Raw genomic sequence first — 27,624 nt, 5'->3', positions numbered from 1 at the left:
ATCCACTGTTTCATAGCACATATTTATAAGGACGTTGTTGATTTCATATGTACATTAAAGTTTTTAGAGTTATTTCCCTTTTATATTATGCTTTCTGTTTGTATGATTTTTTTTTTTTTTGAGAAGAAATGATAATTCTTACTGAAATTTTTTTAGAAAAATATGATGTCTCTTTTGAGGGTCAATTATCTGTCCTCCCGAAAAAAAGATCAACTTTAAAGTACATTTCATCAACAATGAGAAAAAGAATGTTCAGGCGATAGGAAAAAATTTCAATCAGTGCTTCTTGTTTTCTTTTTTTGTAGATGTTGAATACCCTTGTTGCCCCAGAAAATCAACTGCCACACTCTTAATCTAAAACGGGGCTTATAAATTGAAAAAACAATTAAAAGTCCCTTTGAAAACTTAAACTTGCATGACTTTATAAATCTCTCACACTATTTGGAATTTATTTTTCTCACAACATATTTTCAAAAACACATATTTCCTCCATACACATCACACTTTCAAATTAACACATATAAATACACACTCACATGTAATACACATACAGTTAAGCAAGTGTTACCGGTTCTTTAATTTACAATGCTGAATCCAATTGTACACTTCACTTATACGGTCCTTAAATTTTTCTTTAAATGTTGAATAAACATAATCTTTTGAAAAATAATCAAGGAAAGGTTCATGTCGGGCCGCAAAGCCCTCTAATACTAAATGAGGATTTTCAGATAAATGCAGCCGACTTATTGAATCGACCATGGATTTTTTAAAGACACACATTGTTTGTAACATAAGTCTGTGGTATTTTATAAAGCTATTTCCAGCTGTATTGTATATTAAATCATATGCATCAAATAGTCCACTCTCATTATCTATAAACCACAGTTTATTAGTTTTTGTGGATTTCAGTAAATTGCGAACTTTTTCAGAGAGTACACCTCGTCTATGTTCTTGTTCAGCACCATCTTGCATACTTGCAAATCTGGAAGGTAGAAAAAAAAAGATGTGATATTAAATGTGATTATTTCAGGAATATCATAGATAAACTTAGATTGATTGATTGATGTTTTTTGCTTTTAAAATATTTAGTAGCAAATATTTCATCCATATAAAATTGATGGTCAGTGTACTAAAATTGATATACCCGATTTGAACATTGGTTCTAGAGAATTGCATTATTTTTCTACATTGTAGACTATATCCTCATGTTTAACCCTTTCCTCCATAATGACGCCTTTTGACGCCACCCCTTTACTACAAAATGACACCTTTGGACGCCTGTGTAGTACCACAGTTGAAATGATTTGACTACAAAATGTCTGCATCAGACCTAATAAAATTTGTATCCAATATGAAAAGGATATTCATAAGAATATGAGACTTCAATATATTTGATGAAATATTTGTTTTTTGCAATGCATTAATACTTTAAACCTGAGGATTTTATTTTATAGAAAAAATCCGATGGGAATCAAGCATGTAAAAAAAAATTCATGGAGGAAAGGGTTAAGGGGAGGCTGGATGATTATGTTATGTAAGTATAGGATTAACCCTGCGATTTCCTTGTAGCTGTCTGCACTTCACCTGGTGTAATTTAATTTTCCATCTAATGCAAGTTATGTAGTGTTTTCAGAGTTATGCCAGTGAATTTATGCTTTGTATTTTTGAAATATCCCAAATTGTTTGGTACAATTGTATGTAATTTCATAAAATGAATTATTTCTTTTTTTGTAGACATCAGCCTGTTTTGCTTAATCATCTGTTAAGAATATGAGTGCCACCTGGTGTCAAAATGAACTAACCTGTCATAATGGCCTGTGATATAGTCAAACAAGATCATGGAACTCCATTGCACCAGTTCAGATATCTCGTTAAATGTTAGGGTAATATTACGTAAATAGTTTTTGTTTATCACAGAACTGCTTTCATATGTTTTCAGTAGAATGTTTGGTATTGATACAAGGGATCTGAAATGAAGAATGAGTTGAATTATAAACTGGTATAGGATTTAATGTGAAAATTATTGCACTGTATATTGAATAAGAGATAGAACTACAGCCTTTGTTTTATACTGTAATTACAATTTGTCCTGTATAAATATCTTTGTGTAGTATAAGAGATTTTTTTTTTACATTTTCAAGGCTACTCATTTCTAGGCCTTTAGGTTTTGAATACATCATCACTGATGAAATATATGACTGTATACTTAAACAGGTTATTTTTGAATTTGTCATTTGTTATTTTTCATAATGCAAAGTGACTAACTTTTTTTTTGTCAAGCAATATTTTCCCTTTTTACTTGCAATGGGTTGGGGCCCAGTTAACTATTGTTTTAAAACTGGACAAATTTATTGGACCTAAAACATGAAGAAATGTGTATAACATTGTATCAGCTGTTGGAAATAATCTATCTATAGAGTTAAGTAATAAACTAATTTAGAATATGAATTTATAATAGGCAAAAACTTCATAAACTTTGGATTTTTATGTGTAGCATATGTGATAATTTGTTTTTGCATACTAAAGTAGGCAATTTAAAGAAGGCAATTTATCATATGGGTTATGTAAAACAACTGTAATCTTAAAATCTGTATTCTGCACCATGTGTCTAATTTTGTATAGTAACAAAATATAAATATATATCTGTTGCATAAAACATAAATAAGAATGTTGCAGTTCAATTTGTAATGCTTTTTTTTTTTATATTTGATTATATTTCATACTTCACAGTTTCCATATAAGGAGTCCACTGGATTAGAGCAACAACTTTGCCATTCTGCCACTGTACAGATGTTATATTGACATTTCTCCAGTGACGAGAGGTCTGATTAGTTATAGCCAGTACCACAGCTGGAATGTTATCCATACCAAGGAGGCGAGATAGGTAAAAAGACATTACCTCACCTGAAAAGAAGAAAACAAATTTTGTTAAGAAACTGTAAAAAAAAACCTGCCCAGTATTGTTGGTCTTTTAAAAACATCTCTTAAATGTTAATACATGTAATATTGGTAACGAAATATTAACAAACATTTTATAAAATTAAGGGTTGTTCAAGATTAAAGGGTGAAAAAAGCTATATGATGCCTTTAGTTATTACAGCTAATAACATTTTATTAATAAAGGTTTAAAAGAGAAGTAAACTTAGGCTTAAAAGGCTTTCTTTTTTTCTAACTCTTTCAACTTTAATCAGAAATTCATTGCTAAAAAACTAAATAGAGTTATCTCTCTTTGTTCGTGGCATTCTAATCTTACCTAGTACAAGCTTATTATGTGGATCTCTGTAACGTGCACAGAAAGATGATCCATTATCTAATACAATGTAAGCATTCTTTGGTCTTCCGCACTTGTTCCAAGATGGTGGATGAATTGATTTTACACTTGCATGCTGGGATTTGTGTACAAATTGGAATGCTTCATCTTGGTCCATACCTGGAAATGCATAAAAAAAGGAACATTTAAAGAAAACTATTTTTAAGAATTACTGAATAAAAACTTCATGGTTTCTTAAAAGGATAATTATTAAATTTGAAATTATAAATAAATTAACTCGTCAACATCAAATGCAAGTATAAAACAAATTTGAGCCATTCTTCAGATGATGGGAGATAGGAGGGTTTCTGATCCCGAAATGCTAGGCTTAAAAACACGAAATCCCGAAGTCCCAAATTTAAATTAATTTAAAACCAGACATTCTGAAATTCTAAAAAAGAATTCCCAGATCCCGAAAGGGTCAATCCCGAAATTCAGAGCTTAAAAACACCCAATCCTGAAGATCTGACAAAGGTCCCATCCCCCTCTCAGATGTCCGTACTGAGTAAAATTAGCACTGGACCTTCATGACCTTGGAGTAGAATCTGTCAATTTGTCCTGGTTTTGTGTACTTCTTAATGAAAATATCTTTTTTGTACAATGAAATTATTTCAGCAAGTTGGGTGTCTAGATCAATTGCTGCATCATTAACATTTATTAGCCATACACTTGGGATGTCATATGATTTGTTTCAGTCATATGAAGCCTTTACAAATGTAATGCCAATTCCTAATAAGATTTATAAAAAAAAGGCATATCAATTGTATAGTTTTGAGAAGGCCCCTGGAGTATTGAACCATTGAAATCATAAATTATTTATATATTTTCTAAGATTTGTTTGAACGTGGGTTTGTAATGGAGTTGATACAAATAATGTTAACTTTATTTAACCATGTTAACTGTTTTTTAGAGCTAGACAATTTTCCCCAATAAGCTACAATAAAAAATGATAATGTATTAACAAAAATTGTGAATTGATTCACACTTATCCTCATTTTCTTCGATGAAAAGTATTTTTAGAAAATATTTCACATTACTCAAGTCAAAATAATTAAGTAAAACCATCAAAAGGTGCAAAATTTCTCAAAACTGCTGAAACATTTCTGTGCGATTACTTGGCAAAGTCCAAGGCTTTATGAAATTTTGGTTAATTTCCTCAACTTGTTTGGAGATAATTGGTAGAATTACAGTGAATTACTCCAATTTGTTTGAACAGCCAACAGGTTTTCCTTATCATGAATGAAGGTGTAATAATGAAGTAGTTAAAATGTAAATTGAAAGTAAACACTTGGATGATGAAGTAATTCACTTTTATTGAAAATCTTGTAACATTACAACCAGTTAATTATCTTTACCATGTTTACAACTTAGCACTTTGAGGCATAGAAAGGGACTTTCTAAGTATTTGTAGCACTTTGAGGTTTCTGAGTATTTAGACAGGGAGACAGGGGTGAACGTGAAAAATGCCAAGCAGTAATAAAATACATAAAATACTTGTGACCCTTTTTGTGGAAAGGGGGATTGAGACATAGAGAAAATCAGAAAAATATTTTTTTGGCAAAATTCCACCACACACCTTTGGCCAGTCTACATAGTATGTTAAGTTTCATGGAACTAGTCCCCCCTTTTTCCTTCCATTACTTGTCTCCTTTCAAAGTTCCTGGAATCCCGCCAGTCTCATTAGATATTTCTGATGTACATGTATACCGTAGGACAGTGATTTTGATACTAATGAATAGGAATGGGACTGAAGTTCTCAAGTAAAGTCATAAAATAAAACTTATTGAAAATTTCTTCTCTTTATATTTAAAATTTCTTCACTTTATACTAAATACTAAGTCTTTTAAAAGACAAGCAATTGCTGGCTTAAAAAAAATGCTGTCTATTTCAATAAAGACATCTTTCTATAGATATGATTTGGAAAAATGTCATTGTTTAGTACTTGAGATTTATGATAGAATTATTGACATACTTATATTGGATATTTTGCCCACACCCAGTAAACAAATTATTTGTGTAACTATTGAAAAATAGGAAGATTGTATCACAGTATGATAGATTCAGGTGTTTAACAGGTATATTTAGGTTACATAGATAAATAATTTGGACACCTGCACATCAAAGATTGATTATCATAGCTTGTATTGTCAAGATAAATTTGATAGAATGGCCACCTTGGCTATTTATAAAGACAAACCCTGTACTGACTTGATAAGAACTCACTATTTCAGTCCAAAATTGATTAACCCCTAGAGATTTTCCACCTGTCTTGCTAGAAACACATATTTTAATCACAAATGTGACTGGCAAACAATCTAATATGGAATAAAGAACTTTTGTATTATTTTTACACCTCAAAACATCTCTCATTTGGAAATTTATGATTGTCTATGGCACTTTGTTTTAACTTTTAGTTGGTAAAGATTATTTTCTTTCTTCTATATATGTTGACATATATATCATGTATATTACTACCCATATACTGTATTAATTTCGCTGGTGTAAGATTTCACGATTTTCATTGAAAAAGGTATATGAACTATTTTATGGTTATTTTTTTGGCGATTCAAAACTTTTATCAATACATTTGCATGTACACTTTTAAATTGATGGAATTTATTTTGGCGATTTTGTTTTATCCACAAAGAAAAATAAATACAGGGTGTTATTTAAAAAAAAAAAAGTTTTTTTAATGGTTTTGGAGAAGATGAGTTGTGATTTTTTTTTAATTATTTTTAACATATAGAATAATGAATTTTTATTTATTAGTGGACAGGCAAATCAAATGTTCACGGCATAGCCTATTTAACATAATTTGACTTAGGTTCAGTTATATACATATAATTATCATAAAGATACACTTGTATATGCTTAGAAGCATGCTTATACATAACTGTATCAATATCCATTATCTTTATACACTATTCAAGAGTCCTGATTGATCTGTTTAATAGTAATCTCTAAAAGTACTGTGTACGTCATAATTTATTTTATACCCTCCTTCTTAGATCACACACTGATTGTGAACTTAAGCTAATTATATGCTTGATGGGTTAAAACCCAGAGATGTGAAATCAGAGCACAAATATAATCGTAATATGTTTCTACCTTTAAAAATCTCACATCAGATCTTAAACTTGTAACTGTGCACCTTGATCATAACCAATTCAATCAAATTCAAGCTTTATAGTTCTTTATGAGCCATATTTAAAAATTAAATGGGTACAAAGATATTTATCTAAACAGAAGTTGTCAAAAGGTAGTTTTAAAAAATAAGATCACGTTCTTTTTTTGCCAAACTGATCCTGATTTGTATCTTAAATGTTGATAGTTGATATCGTAAACTACCGTTTTATTGCAACTTTTTAATGTTTTATAGTTTTGACAGACTTGAATTGAGGTTTTTGTTGTGAAGAAGGCTATAAGATTTCTGTTTAATGTATTGTACAGTCAATGCAGGGTTAATGTGCATTTAAATATTTTATGGAGCATTAACCGTTGCTCAGTATTTCACATACTAATGGCATTTTACGAAAAAAACATCAAGATATTGTTTACTTCAGTATCAAAAAGATCTAGTAGAAAACTCCATGAAACAGCACCAGTAATAGTCATGATAGTTGTGACTGAGTGCAGAAATATGAAGATAGAAAGATAGAAATTTTATAAAAGTTGACTTTATTGAATTTATACATGTCTATTTTCAGCAAGTTATTCTCACTAAAATAAAATGTTTATGATTGCGTTTTATATTCATTGAAATTTTAACAGTTAAGAGGTTTGCAAAATAAGCAGCATTGATGGAAAATATCTTTTTTAATAGAAATAATGATACTGCCAAATTGATATTTGCTGTTATTATTAAGATTGTTAATTGTTATTATATTTTTTCTTATTATTGAACAACTTTTATACAATGTAAAATTTGCATCAATCTTGAACCAAAATGTAAAAAATTAATGACTTTAAAACAATGTTACATCATTACCTTCAGTAAAATTTTGGCTTTGGTTAATAATGTTCTTGCTTGGATTAAATCTAAACATTGGCAAAATTATTTTGATATTTATTTATAATTTGGATTTAATAGTGTTTCTTCATTTTGTCAAGCTGGGACAGTCATGACAGTAGATTATTATCTTTTAAAACTGTAAAATAACTTGAGATCTAAAATACATTACTGGTACATAATTATTAACAATGATATAGAACTCCACTTTAGTTAGAAATATGGGAAAAACAAGAAACTTGCTAAAAGCATCAGCAATGCTCCAGTTACTAATTTGTCATACAAGCTTAAAACATATTTGATTTTACTGCCTTGGTAATAATTTAATTGAAGCCATTTAATCTATAGATCACCATGATGAAGAAGATAGTAAAATATATTGGCAGATTTGTAGATTTTATAGCTGTATGTTAGGGCTTATCGATTCTTACATTCAATTAAGGCAAAGTGCAGGATAAAAACGATATTGATGAGCGATGCTGTTTAGATTATTAAGCTTATTGGATTATTGAATACGTGAAGAAAAATTAAAGGTTAGATATTGCACCCTGTAAGGTTGCATACTATAAATATTCCATCAATTCTCAAGTCATTTAGGTACAATAGTTTATGATGGTTTCACCAATAGGTTGACAGTTTATGATAAATGTATAAGTATAGGTTTTTGCCTGCAAGCTTGAGGTCTTCACTTTTCCTCATACAGTACAGAAAGGGGAACTTTCTTTTTACTTTGACTTAAAAAAGATTTATACATTCCAAATATTGTGGATTTTGCAGACCATATTGATAATTGTTTTTAGCTTTGGAATATGCATACAGCAAATTTTCTGGTCCTTAGAGAGTCAGTTTGATTGCATTATGTTGAAGCATGGTATAGTCTGTTTGTCTAAATTGAGTAAACTTTGTTACATGCCATAATTTTCTATTGACAGAAAACCTATGACAGGCAGTTGGTAAAGCATTATTTTGTCAGAGCAATTGTAAATGGAAACAGCAACCAGCATGAAGGCTAACTTCAGTGTTCGCGAAATCTTTTCCCCCCTGGTGGTACTTGAAGAAAATCTGCCGGTCCTCACTATTACACTATTGAAAAATCCTAAATACTAAAATTGTGTCAGCCCTATGCAAAATTTTGGTGGTGAAATCCTGAGGACTGACACTTTTCGCGAACTCTGTATAACTTGATAATAAACCCTCTAGAAAAGTTCATGTTAGTGTCTTCATCCAGATATAAGAAAGGTTCCCAAAGAATTGAAATTTTTAATTTTAGTATATAAAATAATAATATTTGTTGCATTTTTATACATACATATATCATTTATATTAAGAAAGATAAAATAGTCATTTGTTTTAAAAGCTTCAATAGTTGGCACATTTTTACTTATTTTGATTTATCATTCCAGAGTTATGGTACCTGATTTACACAACAGAAGCTATGACTCACCTTTTGGAACAATTTTCACGGCCAGATCAGACCAGTATATCCCATCGGTAACTATTTGTTCACCAGATAATGTTTGATAATTTTGTCTGATCAGATCTTCATTATTATCGACTTTCTCTGATCCTTCATTAATTTGAACATCCTGATATTTAAGTAAAGGTCTTGCAAATATTATTTTTGAAACATTCACAAAATCACCAGGTTCAAAGATTTTATTTTTTGGAGGTTTTTCATCCTCATTTTCCTCATTTTCCTCATCATCATATTCATCTTCATCATAATCATTTTCATCTTCATAGTTCACAGATTTAATGCTCACAGTTTTTTCTTCATTTCTTCTGTCTAAAGTTTGAAGAATGACGTTGTTTTTGTCATTTATAGCACTCTTATAATCCTGGAATGAATTCATAGTTTTTTCCTGAGTTAAAGAATTTGAATCTTTTATCACAGAATGTTGAAGGAATTCCTTTAAATATTCATTTTCATTTGCGGCTTTTGGTTTTCTTTGCCCTCTCGCCATATAATTGAGATAAGCTTCCTCTTTATTTAGTTCATGCGTAATTTCACTTTTTGGTCCTGTACCCTGTGATTCTATTAAATTAATCCTAAGCACCATGACGTTTAAAAGAAATGTAACAACAAAAACACTTAAAGCTCCATAAAGAAAGGAATGAGTCTTTCCTCTCATGATTCTGACCAAGTACATCTTCATGGAGGATGTGTATTATTCAAGTCACATCTTTTGTTTTAATTATCGACATAATTACACGACAGACTTAAACAACATCAGATTCGTTAAGAATATCCAATAATTCCAAATTGAATACTTTCGTTGTATTTCCTCAAATGCATTTAGTTCTCCAGTTGTACAAAAATGCTACAGAAACATGGTGTCTGCGGGCTTTTCATCTTAATAGCAATCAATACTAAAGAGACATTGTCGTAATGAAGAAGTGGTGAATGTATTATTTCCTATCACTAAAATCAAATTAGGAAAATCGTTGATGAGCAAATTCCTATGCAAATATTTGTACACTTAAGAGCAAGCTTTTAAAACTCTGTACAATTCTTCTCTAGGTATAAGGTACCTTGAGTTTACATTTTGTTGAATAATTCTCTTATGTCAATTTTGAATAAGATTTCTGACTACTGTTTGTTGACCAAAGTTTCCATCTTTGATATTTCTTTACACTGTGAATTTACTTAGGAAATTTCTACTGTTTGTTCTTTGTGTTTAAACTGAAGGCTCTTCTCTTTGTCACTAAACTTCTCTCTAATAAAGGTTTGGCTTGTTTAACACTGAATGGAGAAAGCTCTGTGTCGCCTTCATTCTATGAAGTGGGCAGTACTGATCTTGTATGCTTTTGAAGGGTGTAGAATGTGAATTGCACAGAACACCTGAAGGTATAAAAGCGTCATTATTTGATATACTTGAAAAAAAGAATTAAAATGTGTCGTAATTAAAGATTTTAAGAATAGAGATTAAATTTAAATAATCGACAACATGCCTGTGAGAAACAGATTGTAAATAAAACCTCTATTGAAAAAGGATGATGAAAAAACTCAGAGCTGAAATAGAGATCATTTAATTTGTAGTTAATTCAATGACTTATTATGGTACATTAAATAGCAAAGGTTATAAGTCAATAGATATAAGAGCTCCAGGCAACACCTGCATGTAGACTCGATTAATATACAACCATATCAAAAACACCAGCTGTAGAAAAAAAATGTTTTGTGAAAAAGATATTCAGCTGTTTCAAATTTTAAGATCAAACTGCAAAGCAGCATGCGTTCATTTTATAATTAATAGAAAATAAACTTTTTTTGCTACAGTGAAATTCAAAAGGAACAATAGTAAACAAATATGAAATCTGTATTATAATGTCCACATTAGAGACTTGTGAAATTGTTAGATTTTAAACCATGTTTCCTTTGATCTCCGTTTATGAAATGAGTTGAAAGTAATGCTAGCAATAATGAGCATACAATAAAATGGGATTAGTTCTTGTTTGTAATATCTCCGAGCTAAATTATTATATCATAGGAAATGTGTGTAATATCACCATCTACGCCATAACCAAAGCCTGCAGAATTCTTGAATTCATTTATTTTCATGGGCTCTTTTTGTTTATTGAGTAAAAAATGTTTTTTTCAGGAATAACTGATTGCCAAATTCTTACAAATTCTGCATATAAGCATTTCATGACATTTTTCTGAAACTTAAATTTATGGTTAACTATCTTCTTAACTGAGACAGCAACCCAATGCCAAAATTAATCAAAACATATTCAGAGAGGAACTATGATGCAGTTTTTTATACAATATCAGACAAGCTCTAAATCTTTCTGAGTCTAAAAATAAAATGTAAATAAATCAAATACCATGGTCACCAAATTGACCAAATTCAGTACTAAAAGTTTGGTCTTTTTTTGTACATACAAGATATTCCTCAGTTTTGAGGGAATAAACCCTGATTTGTAAAAAAAGGAGATGAACTATCTGTGTTGAACATGCTCTATGTCTGAATATTATTTAAAAGTCTTTTAATTCCTGTTCTCTCAGATAAATAAATTCCAATTTTCACTGATTTGCTATAGGTCTGATGATAATAAATAAAATATTGTTATTTATTACCTTTTTCTTTGAAAATTGATTTGTCTTTTCTTCTTTTCTTAAAAAATTTCTGGCTTTTTCTATTGCCTGAAAAATAAGATACAAAAGATAAATGGTAATGACAGATGACAGATCTCCCCGCCAAAAGCTAACGTCTGCAGAATCTGTCTGCATCATTTTAGCTCATGACTGACCATTCTAGATGGATCACCAACCATAAATAGGCTTCTGCTATAACATTGCTGATGGTGATTAAAATCACAAGAAACTTTTACTGCAGGCTGGTGGAGATAAAATTTACACATTCAGAAATCTTCGAGACCATTGTGATTCATCGGTTTTCTGTGCATTATTGATAGAAGGCATTGTGACAGACAATAGCCAGTTTTTTTTTCTGAGATAGGAAGAAAATGTTGAGGATTTTATTGGAAAATTCTTCAGATTTGAAAGGCTGAAAATAGCTTTTTATTAAAATTTACATACCGTAATCAATATTATTTGAATTTTATGGCAGTGGTGGGTTAATCAAGTTATTGTTTAACTGTGGTTTTCTATTTGGTGCTTTTGAAAATAAAAACATGGTTAATTTACACAATGAATTTGTTACAAAAACTGATAGTATTTTATGATTGAAGTAAATTGAAGAATGCTTGTTATTTAAAAGAGAATAAAAACAATATAATTTCAATGAATTCTTAAAGCTAAACTCTAAAAACTATAGATATATTAATAGAGAACATTCAGGATCTAAAGGATCAAAAGGTACTTAATTTTTGATTTCAGGGCCATTTATAGCTCATCATGAGGTATGGCCATTGCTCATTGTTGAAGACCATATGGTAGCTGTTAATTTTTGTGTCATTTTGGTCTATTGTGCAGAGTTGTCTCACTGGCAATCATACTACATCTTATTTATATATATTCAAATGAAAAGCCAAATTACAATGTCAACTTTTGCCTTTGTCTTTAATGCTTTCAGTAAAAGTGTTGCACTAATGATCTCAATGTTTCCAGAATACTTCAGTGCATCTGTGACGGAGTTTTATGTGTTTTCAGTTAAAAATATTTAAGATGAAAGAGTCATTTAATATTAATGCATTGGCATCCTAGTGAAATAATTTTTCAGCTTTTGTTCGCCAATATGATTAATGTGAAATAAAAGTCAAAGCAAAGCTTAAAACCAGCGGGTCTTTTACTTTTTATGGTTTCAACACTATACATCCTTGTTTAGGTAGATCCATATTTTATGTCTCATAGATTTTTATGCTTTTTTACACAAAAGGAGTCGCACCTTAAGATGTGTATTGGAGGTCGTATTCTCTATGTTTCCCACTCGTAAATCATGGCATAGAAAATTAATTTTCTTACCTAGGGAAGGTATGAATAAATATAAAAGTTCTCCAGCTTGTGGATTTCATTAAATTTTGAATGGGTGTCAAGATTTTTTAGTAGGGTATTTTCTCATCAATAACAAGGAAAATCTCTAGACTTCAGGTTATAAAATAGGGATATTTTTTATTTACTATATTTATTGAGATTATAAACAGTCTGAGTGGCTTTTATTAAAATGTGCAACAAAAATACAAATGAATTGTTTAGTTTGCTGTTTTTGTAAAATGCCTTCAAAGATACACAAAGATCAAACATTACTTGACCACATTCTAAATGCAGTTGTCATTTTAAAAAAAAGAAGATGTGGTGTGATTGCCAATGAGACAACTCTCCACAAGAGACCAAATGACACAGAAATTTTAAAACAACTATAGTACACTGTACATCCATGCTTATATAGCTTTTTAAGAATTAAACTAGTTATTATTGTTATACACTTTAATAGATAGAGGTAGATATCGAATTTAAAAATGTTGATACACATATTTTAACTAACAAAAAAAGACCAGACAATCAGCTTTAATGGTGACATTGAACAACCTGACTTTTCCTGTGACACATTTTGACATCAGAAATGTACAGGAAAATGGCGAAAATGTAAACTTTACAAACTGTCAAATAGCAGTATGAGAATTTTTTTATGTAGTCAAGGTGTAAAAATTTTCTCATCATTGTCATTATTTTGACAGAATTATAGCTCATTGAAGTTGTGATGACCAGTAACATAGAAGAAACTAGTTGAAATGAATGATGAAAGAAAATAGGGGATAAATGTCAACAAAACAGCAAATAAACAACTAAAGTACACCAAAAATAAACATCAACATAATTTCTATTTGTATCAAGCTTACGTTATGTTTAGCTTTTAGTTGTTTTCCATAAAATGATTTTAATTTGAAAACATTGTATTTATGTATTACTTACTAAACCTAAGTAAGAATTTAACTACAAATATTTGTCTAAATTCACACATTAATCTCCACATTTTACTCGAGTCTGGGATATTGTATTCTAAACAAACATCAAGATTAGCCTGGCTGTGACATAGATAGGGACTAAAAGACCCAAACAATGAACACAAAATCTGCATGTTTGATGTAAATTAAGGTGTCATAGGCTGAATATCCTTTCTGTTGTGTGTGAAAGATTAAAGAGGATTTGAACCTGTGGTCACTTTTGTTACAAACTAAATCAGGCTTTCCATTAAAGAAAGGTTTTTTGAAATCATAAGTCTTGTCCAAACATTGCTTAAAAATCAACTCAAAGATCAATTTTTAAAATTAAACTGATAACGGAAATTATAAATATAAATTTTGGTCATAGAAATCTTTTGATATTTCGTCTAATGCAGGAAATGATTGGTTATAAACACATTAGTCAATATACTTTTAAAAAAAATAGATTTAATTAATTTTCTTTAAATAAGCATCTTTATACATTTGTGAGTACACTTTTTTTCTGTACTTAATTTACTTAAACCACACATACTTTTGTTAATAATCCTTTGACCAACCCTAAGTTAATACATTAGTAGATTTTGACCTTATTTGACATGCCATCTCCAAATCTAAGATTTTGTCAGTGTTTTTCAAAACCATCCTTTAATCTGAAACAATAACAGAATTGAATGAATTCTCCCTAGATCTTATAACCCTAAATCACTTCATTATGTTTGAGAAAATGTCATGACTGAATGCATTAAAGAGCCACCAAACTTTTTTTGGCCAGTATTTTGTGACTTTAATTACACATCCCTGTGTCTTTATACCTCATTAAATTTTGTGCTCCATTAAACTGTTTGACATGTAGCTATTTACTTAGCAGGGTGACTTATTATATGAACAAAAACTTTTTCAATAATGGGAGGGAATGTAAGGTAGTTTCTCAGGGCATTGATGAAGTAGTTCAAATGGACTTTTTTCATGAAATATATTTTATTTTCACTATTTTCAACCTTCTTTAAAGTTAAATGAAAAAAATAAAAATAAAAATAATGTTTTAATCCTACCACATTCTGTATGTCCATGTCTCAAGTCAAGAGCCTGCAAATCAGTGGTTGTAACGTGTTACTGTGTTTATTTTCTATTTATTGTTTTGAACAATCAAGCAGTTCAATTTTTTGTTTTGATTTATATATAAATGTAAAATTTTCATTTCATGGCCTTTAATAGCTTGCAATTGGGTATGGGTTTTGCTCATTGTAGAAGACCTATAACAGTGACCTATAACTGCTAAGTTCTTCATCATTTGGTCTCTGATGGAGAGTTATTTAATGAACAGTTATACCACATCTTCTAATTTTTATAAATGTGCAATTAATTAGTACGGGTATATGAAGAACAGTAAATATAAAATCTTGAAAGCTCAAAACAGTTTAAGCTAAAAGACAAGATCTATAAAAAGGTCTTTGGTAAGGTTTGTTGGGAAAAGAATAAAAACGTCCAGATCCAATAATGTGGACATAATTAATATAAGAAAGTAGGGAAACTGTTGACACTGCTTCATTGGGTTAGTGATTGAATAGTTGTATAATCAATACTTCTATGACAATACCAACCGAGAATATCTCAACATAGTTTTTCGCTGACAATAAGAAGCTAAGAAATTGTAAAATCTTACCTTATTTTACTATAGTTTTACATCATCGAATAATCCATAATTCTTATTCCATTTGCCTATTAAAAAAAAAATTATTGTGTTATTCCAAAGAGAAATATGCACCGATAAAAGTTAATGAAATGTAATAACACAGCACAAAGAATTCCGATATTAAATTGCTGTTGTCTATAGGTTGTATAGAAAGGAATCTTTTTGACAGAAGAAATAGATGATCTACTAACATGCAATATCGTTCAATACCAAGATATACTATCAGAGGAACGATTTTGGTTGTTCGTTCTTCCGTAACATGGATTGTAATGATATACTATGCGGTGGAGTTCACATAGTTTTAAAGTTACAAACAGCATGGTAAAATTGAAAGAGTTTCACAACAAAAGAATCACTCAGTATGAAACCAGATCTTGTATTAATACGGATGACTTCAAATTGTGTCTTCTTTTTTTCAAATTTTTTCACAGTAAATTAATATTTTAGATTCACAAATATTTGTAAAGAAGAAAGAGTAAACTGAGCTGCATCTTTTAATTTATTATACATAAAATTTGACTGAATTTGTTTGAAATTATGGTAAATTAATTATCAGGTTTTTTATGTTAAATGTAATGTGTTGGAACTTTATGTTGATCATTTCAAAAGTTGTATTTGAACTTAATATTTTTATACCCTTGTCAAGTTGTGTATAGTTCAAAGGAGATTTTTTTTTTTTTTTTTAAAACAGGTATTTATGGAAGCATTCAAAATATGAAAATGAATAATGATAAAGGTATGGTAAAATTCATTAGTAAAGAATGTAAGCTACTATAATCCCTATCGATAGCTGATGATTTGTTCCTCCTTCGATTACCCATTTCAACTTGTTGTGACTGAAATTTAGTGTTCAGTGAGAGTCATAGAGTTTAACTTAGCTTTGGTCGAATTGTAATAAATTTTATACTCTTAATTTTAATTTCAGAACACTGACGACCGTTAAATAAAATTCAGTTTCAAGACAGTTGACAAAATGATGGATTCAAAGGTAAATAGAAATATCAGTGACATGGTTTCTCTTGTAAAATAGGAATACTAGTGTTTTTATTGGATTGATTTATTGTTATTAAGCTTTACAGTGACTTGACTGTTAGTGTTGCTCTCCAGCTATTGCAACTCATTCAATACTCTTTACAGTTTGGTTTTATATAACAAATTGTAATTTGGTCAGAATTTTTAGTAAGTTGCAATAGGTGGAGAGCAACACTTATAACATTTTAGTCATAGTAATAAAGCAACATTATTTTATCTTTCTGTGATAATTTTTCCTTATTAGCTTCTTTCGTTCCTAGAAAAAATAATTTAGTTTACTCATCTCAAAGTTATATATACAATCTGATTTATGTTTGTAAAGAAAAAGAAATAAAGAAGAAGGTGTATAATTTCAATGAATGCCCCCCCCCTTTTTTCAGGGAAAAATTTAATTGATTATACTTCTTCTGGGAAAAACTTGGTTGATTATATAGGAAATCACTGAATCATGAAGATAGCAGGCCCCCTCTTAGGCAGTCAATGGGCCCCACTTATGAAAGTTTCTGGATCGCCACTGCCAATCACAGAGTGTTGATGATTGCTTGGTTGAACTATTGCACAGAATGGGGTCTTATCTAGTTTATGGAATTCCAAGTAAACTGAAAATGATTTATGATTCCATCTGTTTCTTAAGTATCCATTCCCATATCACATTGCCTAACACAATGCCCCTGGCTTTTTTCATTCTATCTCCTCTCTGCCCCCTTTTCCTTCAGTTTCTTTGACATTTATCTACACACATTGCCTTAGACAATGCCCCTGGCTTTTTTCATTCTATCTCCTCTCTGCCCCCTTTTCCTTTAGTTTCTTTGACATTTATCTACACACATTGCCAATACAACAGTTGCAGACCATGCTACTATAACTACCAGAGATCATAGATTTACAGAACAAAGAAATACCTGGCATTCTGTTTCTAAATCATTCACACAGATCATGCAAAGATTTGAAGAGAAATGGTAGAAATGAATGAAGGCAATGTTGATTTATAGGCGTTTATAATAAAGAGCATGTGACTGTTAAAACGTGGACACAGTGTGATGTCAAGTTAAAACACATATATTACACGAATTTCCATATATTATGTGAAATTCAGGATTCTTAATGGTTCATTTACTGAATTGTTGAGGAAGATTGCATGGGAAAATATTCAACTTGTCTGCTATGTAATTGATAAAAATATTCTGTTTCATATATTTTTTATGTACAATGTACTTTTGTTTTGTATAGTTCTGTATCTAAAAATAAAAGATATTGATGGCATATTTTTGGAAGTTTCTGTTATTCTTGTTCTCATCTTTTATAGAGTGAATCAGAACTTTCATCTAATGTTTAATCTAGTGATTTTTGTTGAGGAATATATGTGGAGTTCTCTTGGTTTTGTAGTCCTCCTGAAAGCTCTTATCAAGATTTGAATTTTACTTGTACTACAACTAAACTTGGCAATGTTTTTATCCCCATCTTTGGGTTTACTGAGATATAGCATGGTTTCAAGTTTCTGGTTTTATAGCTAGCTAAACCTCTCACTGGTTATATGTGCACTTTCTGAAGCAGGGTTAATATTTTACTTGTACTACAACTGAATTTGGTAATGTTTTTATCCCCATCTTTGGGTTCACTGATCTTTTCTGGTAAGGGCTTTTTAGTTTTTAATTTCAAAAATTGAAGGACCTCCCAATTCTTTACAATGATGCAATATACACACTCTTTTACTTTCATAAGGAGGACATTTCTTTTAATGATTTAAGTAGTCCTTGCGATCTCATTATTAAAAACAAAATTGAAACCTATGTCCTGATATGAAAACAATTATTGAGGCTAATCTTTTTGTAAGATCCTTCTTGCACCTGTATAAGCACTGCAAAATGTGGCTGAATATTGCTTATTATTGCTACAAATCTGAACCTACATGAATGAAAACATCTATTGGCACTGATACTTAAATTTGAACCTAGCCTGCACCTGTATAAGCACAATAGAATGCAGGCCAATATTGCTTATTATTTCTACAAATCTGTGCAGATTACAGTATTGCCAACAAACAATTATTTCTTCATTTGTAAGTTATGTATAATAGAAAACATTGATAATTAACTTAGGAGAAGAAGTAATAAAGTGTCATTAGTGACAGAGTTATGGTTCCTAGATAATGATAGAAGTAATTAATACGGAAATTAAGGTTAACTTGTTGGTTTAGACAACCCCTTTCATCTCCTATAATATTACTCAAGGAAGAACAAAGTAGAGAATTATAGTTCAAATACATGTATGCCATATGTTGACTTTTTCTTCTGATTTATATCATGTTACTACGCATATACCTTGTGAAACAGTCGTATCAGTACATTAACAAAATTTTGGGTTGTGAACTGAAAATTTGATCAGTAGAAAGCATAAATTTTATTAAGTTTTTTTTTTATTAAATTCTTTCTTCTTTCCCCAAAAATTGTGCATTGCTGTACATTAGTGAGCATAATATTTTAATATTTTATTCTCAGCAAAATATATTTTTTAATTTTGTTTTGATGGGAGCTTTGTTAGAAAAAGGGGGGATTTTTCATGTACCAAATTTATGAATTAACTCCTTAAGAAATTGTGTCCTGGGAAACACCACAAAAAAGACCCTGTTTCAGAAGGTACAAATATATACATAAGGCCAATTCAGCATTGTATCCTATTAAAAGTTCACAATTTGCCAAATATATTTTTTCAAAAAGTACCTTTTTTTTCTTTGTTTTGTTGAAGGCTTAAAAGATCTTGTTAAGTCATGAGTTTTAGTAGCACAGTTGACCAACAAAGTTATTTCAGAGCTTAAAAGACCCCTTAAAATTCTTCCTTGATGTTTGGAAAAAATCAAAAGATTAATTGCAAGAGTTAAGTCTGAAACTTTGATATTTTACAGCTGCATGTAGCAAAAAAGTTAAGTGATGGCAGTGTCAGGACACACACAAAATAAGATACTTTAGTCTACAGTAATTAATTAGTACATGTTCATGTATGATAAGAGTTTACCTAAAAATAAAGTTAAACATATGGTCCAACTTCCTTATATTTTGTAAGCAATTGTTTAGGAATAAAGATTGTTTTGGCCTAGAAACTGATGAAAAAATTACATCTAAATATTTTTTTTCTCCCAATTATCTTTCTTTTTTGCAATATTCATGGTATTTAGAAAAAAATGTGTTAACTAAACTTCTGTTATAAAAAAAAAGTACGTTTAAAATGAAAAAAAGATACAAAAATTAAAAAAATTGAATGTGATAGAAAAAAATCTATCTTTGTTCATATGGTTCTTACCTTCAGAAAACGAAGCTGTAATCCAGAGAACTACATGTATGCTTTATCTCTGAGCAGTAAATTTAAGAACAGAGATGTTTATCTATCAGTAAAACTGTTATCATAGGCACAGTTTTCTCTGACATCTAACAGATAGATTAGGCAAGAGAATTTCTTTTTTTTTCTCCAGATCTCTGATGTATTTTCTGGGTCAGTGTACCTCCGGAGAGCAAAATCGTGACAGGGCGAGCCAACAGTAAAACACAGACACAAAGAGGCTGTCAGATGATGTATTCCTTCACACCTTTACATCTATTATGTTTTATCAAAGCTTCTTACATCTATACATTGAGCTACTGATAAGGGACTTTATTTGTGTGTATAAGATAGCAGGGTGTCGCTGAGGTAGCTAAGCTACGAATCATACTGTTAGTTCTCTCACCTGTAGTACGAACATTTTACCTAGGTATATAAAGTATTGAATTGTCATTTTAATCGGTCCTGTCTCCAATCTAATGATAAATGCGTCCTAAGGTATCTAATATGCCTGTGTCATCTGCCGTCTTCGATGTCTTTTATTACTTGGATTATTGGACCTAGAATTGTATGGTGGTATCCAACGAAGGAATTTACTAATATTGTGTGGCTGATCAGACTTTCCTTTGTTACATTCAAATATTTGAAGCTTAAAAAGTATTTGATTATATTGGAAAAAATTATTTAATGACATTTTGAAGATTTCAATATATATTGGGATTTTTTTAATCTGAATTTATCAAAATTTTCGATAAAGATTGATATAAATGTTATCATAAAGACAACAATGTTGAGTTACTCAATAAGCTTTTAGAGATAGAAATAAAGAAATGATACATGATCATATCTGACAATTGCTGTAAATATTTGAAAAATTGAAAAACCTAAACAAAATTCCTCCCTCCAACATGTCCAAGATGAGGTGACATGTGGGTGTTTTTTTCTCAGTTCTTGCTTTTTCCTCTTTTTCCTAGGTTCCACATCTTTTACTCCATACATCCCAAATGTTTTAACACCTATATACTAGTATACATGTATCCATCTTTCACATTTTTTACCCTCTAAATACAACTTTCACTTTTTTAACCCCTGCATTTCAAAAGGTTGTCATCCCCCCTCTAACAACAGTTGAACTAAATATACGCTATTTATTAAAATAAATAGGATTTTTTTTTCTCTCTTAAAAAGATATACATTGAATGGTAATCTGATAAACACAAAATCCTACCTGTCTTGAAATCTATCTGTATGTGAATAAAATATATGCAGGAGAGGCAAACATTGGCTCATAAATTACAGGTTTATCTTAAGTAGCTAAGCCCTAGTATTACTTTGGATAGGTGTAATTTGAAGAGTTTTGTCTAGCCGTTCTATACTTGAGGTGTAAATTTTACAACATTGATTGACCCTTGCTTGTAAATATTGTCTAATTTTAACAGATAAGAATGTTTTTAGTCAAAAATTTATAGCCTTGTTGGCTACAAATGTGTTTGTTTTATCATATTTATTTTAGAGGTAAAAAGTTGACAAAATTAGATCAGATTTTTTTTAAATATATTGTTTTTTAAGAAGGGGCAGAGGCAAAAAGGATAGAAATTAAACATTTTTCCATATAATGTACCGCAAAATTTAATTCACTGAGTTTACTTATGTAGTCCCACATATTAAGAAAAAAACAATAATTTGTTTGCCAACAAATAAAGGGGAAATAACTAAGTCACTTTAGAAAATATAAACCATACATCCAAAATTACAACTTTGTTAAAACCAAAGTTGCTGAGGAGAAATTAATTCATCTAATTAAATAAATTCAAATTAAAGATCACACATGATCATGCAATTTTGATCCAGCAAATTTTATATCAAAGCCTAATTTTTCCATAATTTGAATTAAATGGACCGCAGTGTGATTTCACTTATATAACATGTATAATGGAGCATTCAGGAAATTGAATTCCTGCCGTTTATGACACTGAGTGAGGGGAGATCAGATAACAATGGATAAGCTAGATTGGAGCGATGTTTTGTTACAGTATTTATTTCAATATAAATCTTAAAAAACTTTATTTATGATTCAATTACAACTCTTGGTCATCTTGGTAGCAAGTTACAGTATATATTTTGTAATAAAGATGTATGGCTGCATGCTGTTACCTTTCAAATATAATATTTAGTATTAAACTTTCGCTGTCTCCATGTTACATTAAAATTTAGATATGGTTGTCACCAGTACAGTTTAAGCATGTAAAAATACTAAGTTTATAAGGTTTTCTCTAGTGCAAATTAAGCTCATGAAGATAATAAGTTATTTCATATCTATTATAAAACATTTAAAAGTAGATTGACATCCAAATTATATAACTCCTCAAAAAAACTTCAGTCAAAGTTATGTAATATGCATCATTAGAGAATCAATTAAATGTGATCAGAATCAGGATTAATGGAATAAAATGGTAACTGGTAAACTATATTTTCATGTGAACTGATGAAGTGCATTTCAACTTTTAAAAATTTCTGATTGACTACAGACCCTAAATTTTCATGCCTACCCTAACATATATTATGGACAATGTTTTAAGAGCCATATGTTTTTGGTTAAGCATCATTTTCATCCAGAACATGCCTTTCTCCCTACTCTAGAATCTTTAGTATTTTTGTTTTGGAGACAAGGAACAATATATTATTTTATCGCTATTTTGTGCATTTTTCCTTTGATCTTTTTTAGTGATAATTTTCATAGGTCATCTCAACTCGATTGCCTTTCTCGCTTTCGCCGTCCCCGCTCAAACGAGACAATCAATCTCGTTGCCCTGATCAACGATAATCTATAACTATAGGGTGGCTTAAACCCCGAAGTACACCGCTTTTTGATCAGTTTGGTAATCAGGAAAGTCACTCTATGGTTTTTCTTTATTAATGAATTTATGACCATATAGTTGACAACGAGAAGCTGATGACTTGCAGATGCCTAGCCTTGTTTTACTTTTGTTACAAATACTTGAAATGTCATTAGGTAAAGAACGTATAATGAAGGTCAAAATATAAAGTGTGTTTACAATTTTTAATGCTTCTATATCTTTAATTGTAATATCATGTTGATTTGTAATCTTGATGATGTACTTTTATTCAATACTTCTTTTATATTTGTGTATATTGCTTCATTGAAGAAAGACAAATGAGGACACTTTTGCTCAAGAAGTTGATACATTAATCATGCTTTTTGAAAGTTTCATTGGTTTAATTATAGACCATTGTACTTGGGAAAATATAAATAATAAAAAATAAAAATAAAATTTCAATTTATACAAATAATTTAACTCTGAAATCATTATGTGAATATTCAATGCATATGTATTTTAATAATAAAAATTCTTTCCTCTAAAACTAAGGTCATTGTCTTTTCTCAGTGAACTGTTATCAGATGTGAAACCACAACCTCAACTGTTTGGCAATTACATCTGTCACAAGTTGATAACATACTGTAGCTGTTACAGATCTTACAAATTCAGTCCGGACTGAAGTTTTTCGGGGTTTAACTATATATTTTTAGTACATAAGATTTTTTTTTTAACATGTATATATTGCAGATGATAGAACCAGTTTCATTTCATGTGATAAATGGCAAGTGTTCGTTCAACAACAAGACTGCAGGCACAGTATTTGAAAATGAAAAAAACTATTGAATAAAAAATACTTTCATCTGCTATACAGCTCTCCAGTAAGTATTTATGATACAAAAGATTTTGTAAAAATGCAACTGTTTATTGTGTCTTTTACAAAAAAACTTGTACAGAAACATTTTATGCATTTATAATTAATTGTGGTAAGCTTGTGTAAAACACTTTAATACCAAGTATTTATGTGTCATAAAAAGAAATGGCTGATGAAGTTTGATGAAAAGTCGTACAAGTGCTATGTTCTATAAGAAAAAAAAATGTCATAAAAAATTATGTCTTTGATCAAAAACCATGCAAGTGCTAGTTCAGTAAGAATAAAAAAGATCTCCTTTCCATAAGAAATGTCATCGAAGCTTTGTGCTTTCAGATGAAACATCACAAAATGTTGAAACAATAAACTGGATGTGAAAATGAGGCAGATAAAGAAATGAGGCAGAAATATGCTTTGACATGCTTCAAAAATCACATTTGATGACTTAATGGCCATTAGAAGTTGAAATTTTATTCTTCTAACACATGTCCAACTGCTATAAAGAAGACCATGCTTCATTTATATGTGTGTTAATTGGTCATTTATGCCTGTGTTAATTGGTCATTAATGATGCCTTTGATTGATAGTAGCTACTTTGCATATTAATTAGTGTATTATCATTTTGCCAGTCACCCTCAATATTTAATTTATAATTAATGATTGTTGTCAGCTTGATTAATTTTAATATTTGATATTTTGGATGAGTCATGTGGAGATCTTGGGTGATAATTTATATTTTTCTATGGATTTATTTATGCCTTTATGATTTCTGAATGCTTTGTTTTGGATTGGGTGGAAATACAAGAAACATAAACATGTTCTGCATTTCGTACTAATAATTTAAGTATCAATAACTTGAAAATCCAAATTTCGACCAACGATTTGAACAATAAAAATGTTTTTAACATGAAAATGTGTTAAAATTTAATTTTACTCTCTTTTATTCAAATTACACACAAAACAGTTTTTAGATAACCACTTATATTTCATTGTTTTGATTTCGTTATTATATTCATTTTAAAAAATTGGAGATAGATTGACAAACATACCATGTCTCCTTATTTTTTATTTTTGTAGGAAAAAAAATCAGAATATACCAAGATGACGCTAAAATAGAGACAAGGAAAACATGAAGAGGTGGAAACTAATGTAAAAATCAGGACAAATGTAAATACCCACAATAATGTATTTTTCATAAAAGTTGAACATTTACCTCATTTGTATGTAGTATCTCACCAAGGTCATACATGCATGACACCTAATAAATTAAGAGTATTTAGAAAAATGATTCTGATGAAATAAATCCCTCAAAAATGACAGTCACGCCAGGTATAATATCCTGTAATGTATCATTCATAAAGTGTAAATTACATAAAATTAATTTTGTTTATAACACCTCTAAGCTGGATTTTAAACAAATTATACCAGATTTTAACCCTTCAGCTACACATGTTTTTAATCGGTGAAATGTTGAAAATTCTACGTTATCTGTTATTTATCTTAGCTTCTACTTTCCTTATCTCTATTAAGCCAGTCATATATTTTATCCAGAAGATAAAATTTTAGAGCTTTGCTGGCATAAAGTGATTATTTGGTAATTGGAACTTAGGAATGAGTCTGAATGCATGATATATTGAGAATGTTGCACTTTTTAATGTGACTTTTGTGGTTTTGCACTGCAGATAGTGGGTAATGTTTGTCTGTTTTCAATAAAAGTTGGTAATTTTAGCAACTAAGATCAAACAAACATGGATTTGTTTTGTCAGAAATAGTAATGCAACAGTAAAGTTTATATTTCTTGCAAATCAAGAATAAAATCATTGTTGTAGGTCTTTCTACTCTCAAAGTCAGAGTGTCTTGACCCTAAATAACCCGCCAAAAAGAAACATCATAGCAAAAGGAATGTGATTATAAAATTCTCATTTCTTGGGTTTTGTGTAATTAAGAATGCATTGTGATATCACATTTTCCATTGAATAAGCATGCAAACATGAACTCGTATGACATATGAAATGATTTCACCATACATGTAAAATATGAATGTGGAATTTTAAGGTGTCCCTTTCAGTTACTGTACACATTGTTTTAATTTATTTAAAAAAACATACCAAATCTTGAAAGCACTTTAAATTGCAGATAAATTGATTTTATTTAATATTTAACTTAAAATATACCCCCTTAAACACAAAGAAAAGGTTTGTAATATAAAAAAAAAAGTATTGACATTTTTCAGATGTATATATAAGTAATCGCTTTGTCGTTAAATTTGAGGTTAGTAAAAAATTATCATCCACATAAAGGTCATGTACATGTAATCCAACATGCAGCTGTTATAGATTTGACTCAACCTTGATTCATTTTATTAAAATGTACCATGTTTAAACTAAATTCAGATGGTTTTATAAGTTAGTTATGTTTGTTAGTCCCAATTTGTTTACAAATTCCCAGTATAATGGCCCTAATAAGATCAAAGATCGATAATAAAATATGGTTGCAGTGACATTTTATGTACACAGTAGTACTTCTAAACATAAGGGGGACATTTATCTTGATGTTTATAAATAACTGTCATATGAGTGTTGATTTATAGAAAAAATAGCCTCTTTTGATGTTATCAAATTTTTCTTCATGGAAATTTTTAGAATTCATAAACTACTGAAAGAAATTTTTGTGGAGATATATAAACATGATAAAACAGTATGAATATAAATAAAATTGTCTTGTTATTTAAGTATTTTTCTATAATGATATTTTGAATTCAATTTCAAGAAAAGAACGGACAATGTCTTAGTTGTACATAACGGTTTTACATATAAATAAGATTTTTTTTTTTTACTTAGAAAAAAGGGGAAAGGATAACATTTGAATATGTACAAATTCTTTGTTGTACATGTAATATTAAATTGTATAAGAAATTTACAAACAAAAGATGTTATTTCATAGTCAAAATTACATAAAAAAAATATGACAAAACAAGAAATATTAATACAAAAATTATTTTAGAAGAATACAATATTAGATGTGAAAATCCTTTAAAAAAAAATGGAAATGGCTGAAAAATATTGACGATAAGATAGAAAAAAATGAGATTTAAAATACAATTTCACTCACCTGTCTATAAGAGTGTATGCCAAAATGTATAATATCCAATGATCTTATAAACAAGTGCTTGTAATTTGCCTGGATCTCTCTACAGAGTGTGAAATTAACACAGAAATGAACACACCAAGTGTGAGAGGTGTCTGAATAAATAATGGTTATAAATTACAGCCAGCTGTGCTCACTCAACCACGGTAATATGACCCCTGATGTGTCTGTGTGGCCAGGCAGAAATTCCTCTTTTTGATTGAATACCTTGAAGGAGGATAGCTATAGGGTACCTTTAATAGATACTGATTTTAGCAACTTTTATGCAAATTGTTATGTAATAAATTTACCAAATGCATTAAAACATTATTTCATGTTTTTTAATAGGAAATTAATATCCTGATATTCATTTCAAGCAATTGGAAACCTATTGAAATTGACAATGTTATAATTTATTAGCCTCATGTAATTGGATCAGGGTTATCTTCTCTTTGTTGTGTATTTTCTTTCATGAGTAAGTTACTTTAGGGAATTGAGGTGTGAAAATGCATTAAAGTGGAAAAATTATCTGAATATTATTGATAGATCTACAGTATCAGAGGTTTAAGTTTCATTGGATATCCTTTGTGGCATATTGAAATATTTATATATTATAAAGAAATGTTAGGTTTTGTGAGTAACTTATTCATAGATGGATTTTATTTATTTGCAATAAAATGTGTATCAGAAAAGGACTTTACGTTTAATGATTCTATATGACTTCAAATATATGTATATTAACCCAAACAATGGCCATTTTATTTATTAAGGGTCACGTTTTCATTTATTTCTGGTGAAAGGTCATAGTTTTTTGTTCTTTTTCAGGATTTTGAAATAGGAAATTACATGTTAGATAATTTAAAGGAATAAAAGTTCCACAAGCCAAAAAAAATCAGAAAAGACATTCCATTTGAAATGACAGGCATTGTATTTCTACATTGAAACAGAATTAAGGTAGACTGTTTGCCAATAAAAAAAAAGATAGTAGGTCCATCTTAATATGAAGCCTGTAGTTCGTAGTTAAAG

General features: G+C 29.7%; 1 protein-coding gene across 5 annotated transcripts; it reads right to left on the bottom strand.

Annotated features, from left to right (window-relative positions):
- Nucleotides 1–50: 50 nt before the first annotated feature.
- On the bottom strand, nucleotides 51–26,860 carry LOC134685300 (four-jointed box protein 1-like). 5 transcript variants are annotated; one of them, XM_063544933.1, is made up of 8 exons: nucleotides 26,584–26,860; nucleotides 15,391–15,446; nucleotides 11,401–11,466; nucleotides 8,764–10,161; nucleotides 3,254–3,430; nucleotides 2,724–2,904; nucleotides 1,803–1,967; nucleotides 51–982 (listed from the first exon to the last, which is right to left on the bottom strand). In XM_063544933.1, the coding sequence occupies exons 4-8, from the start codon at nucleotides 9,473–9,475 to the stop codon at nucleotides 565–567; spliced, it is 1,653 nt and encodes a 550-aa protein (XP_063401003.1). In that variant the 5' UTR covers nucleotides 9,476–10,161; nucleotides 11,401–11,466; nucleotides 15,391–15,446; nucleotides 26,584–26,860; the 3' UTR covers nucleotides 51–564. The 5 variants fall into 5 exon arrangements, with proteins under 5 accessions (XP_063401003.1, XP_063401007.1, XP_063401004.1 ...); XM_063544937.1 differs by lacking the exon at nucleotides 26,584–26,860 and adding an exon at nucleotides 20,993–21,010; XM_063544934.1 differs by lacking the exon at nucleotides 26,584–26,860 and adding an exon at nucleotides 19,750–20,081.
- Between the last annotated feature and the right edge of the window lie 764 nt (nucleotides 26,861–27,624).

Source organism: Mytilus trossulus, chromosome 9, assembly GCF_036588685.1.
Source record: "Mytilus trossulus isolate FHL-02 chromosome 9, PNRI_Mtr1.1.1.hap1, whole genome shotgun sequence".
NCBI lineage: Eukaryota > Metazoa > Mollusca > Bivalvia > Mytilida > Mytilidae > Mytilus > Mytilus trossulus.
The sequence above is the reverse complement of the archived record's forward strand: the minus strand, read 5'-3'. Positions and strand labels throughout refer to the sequence as shown.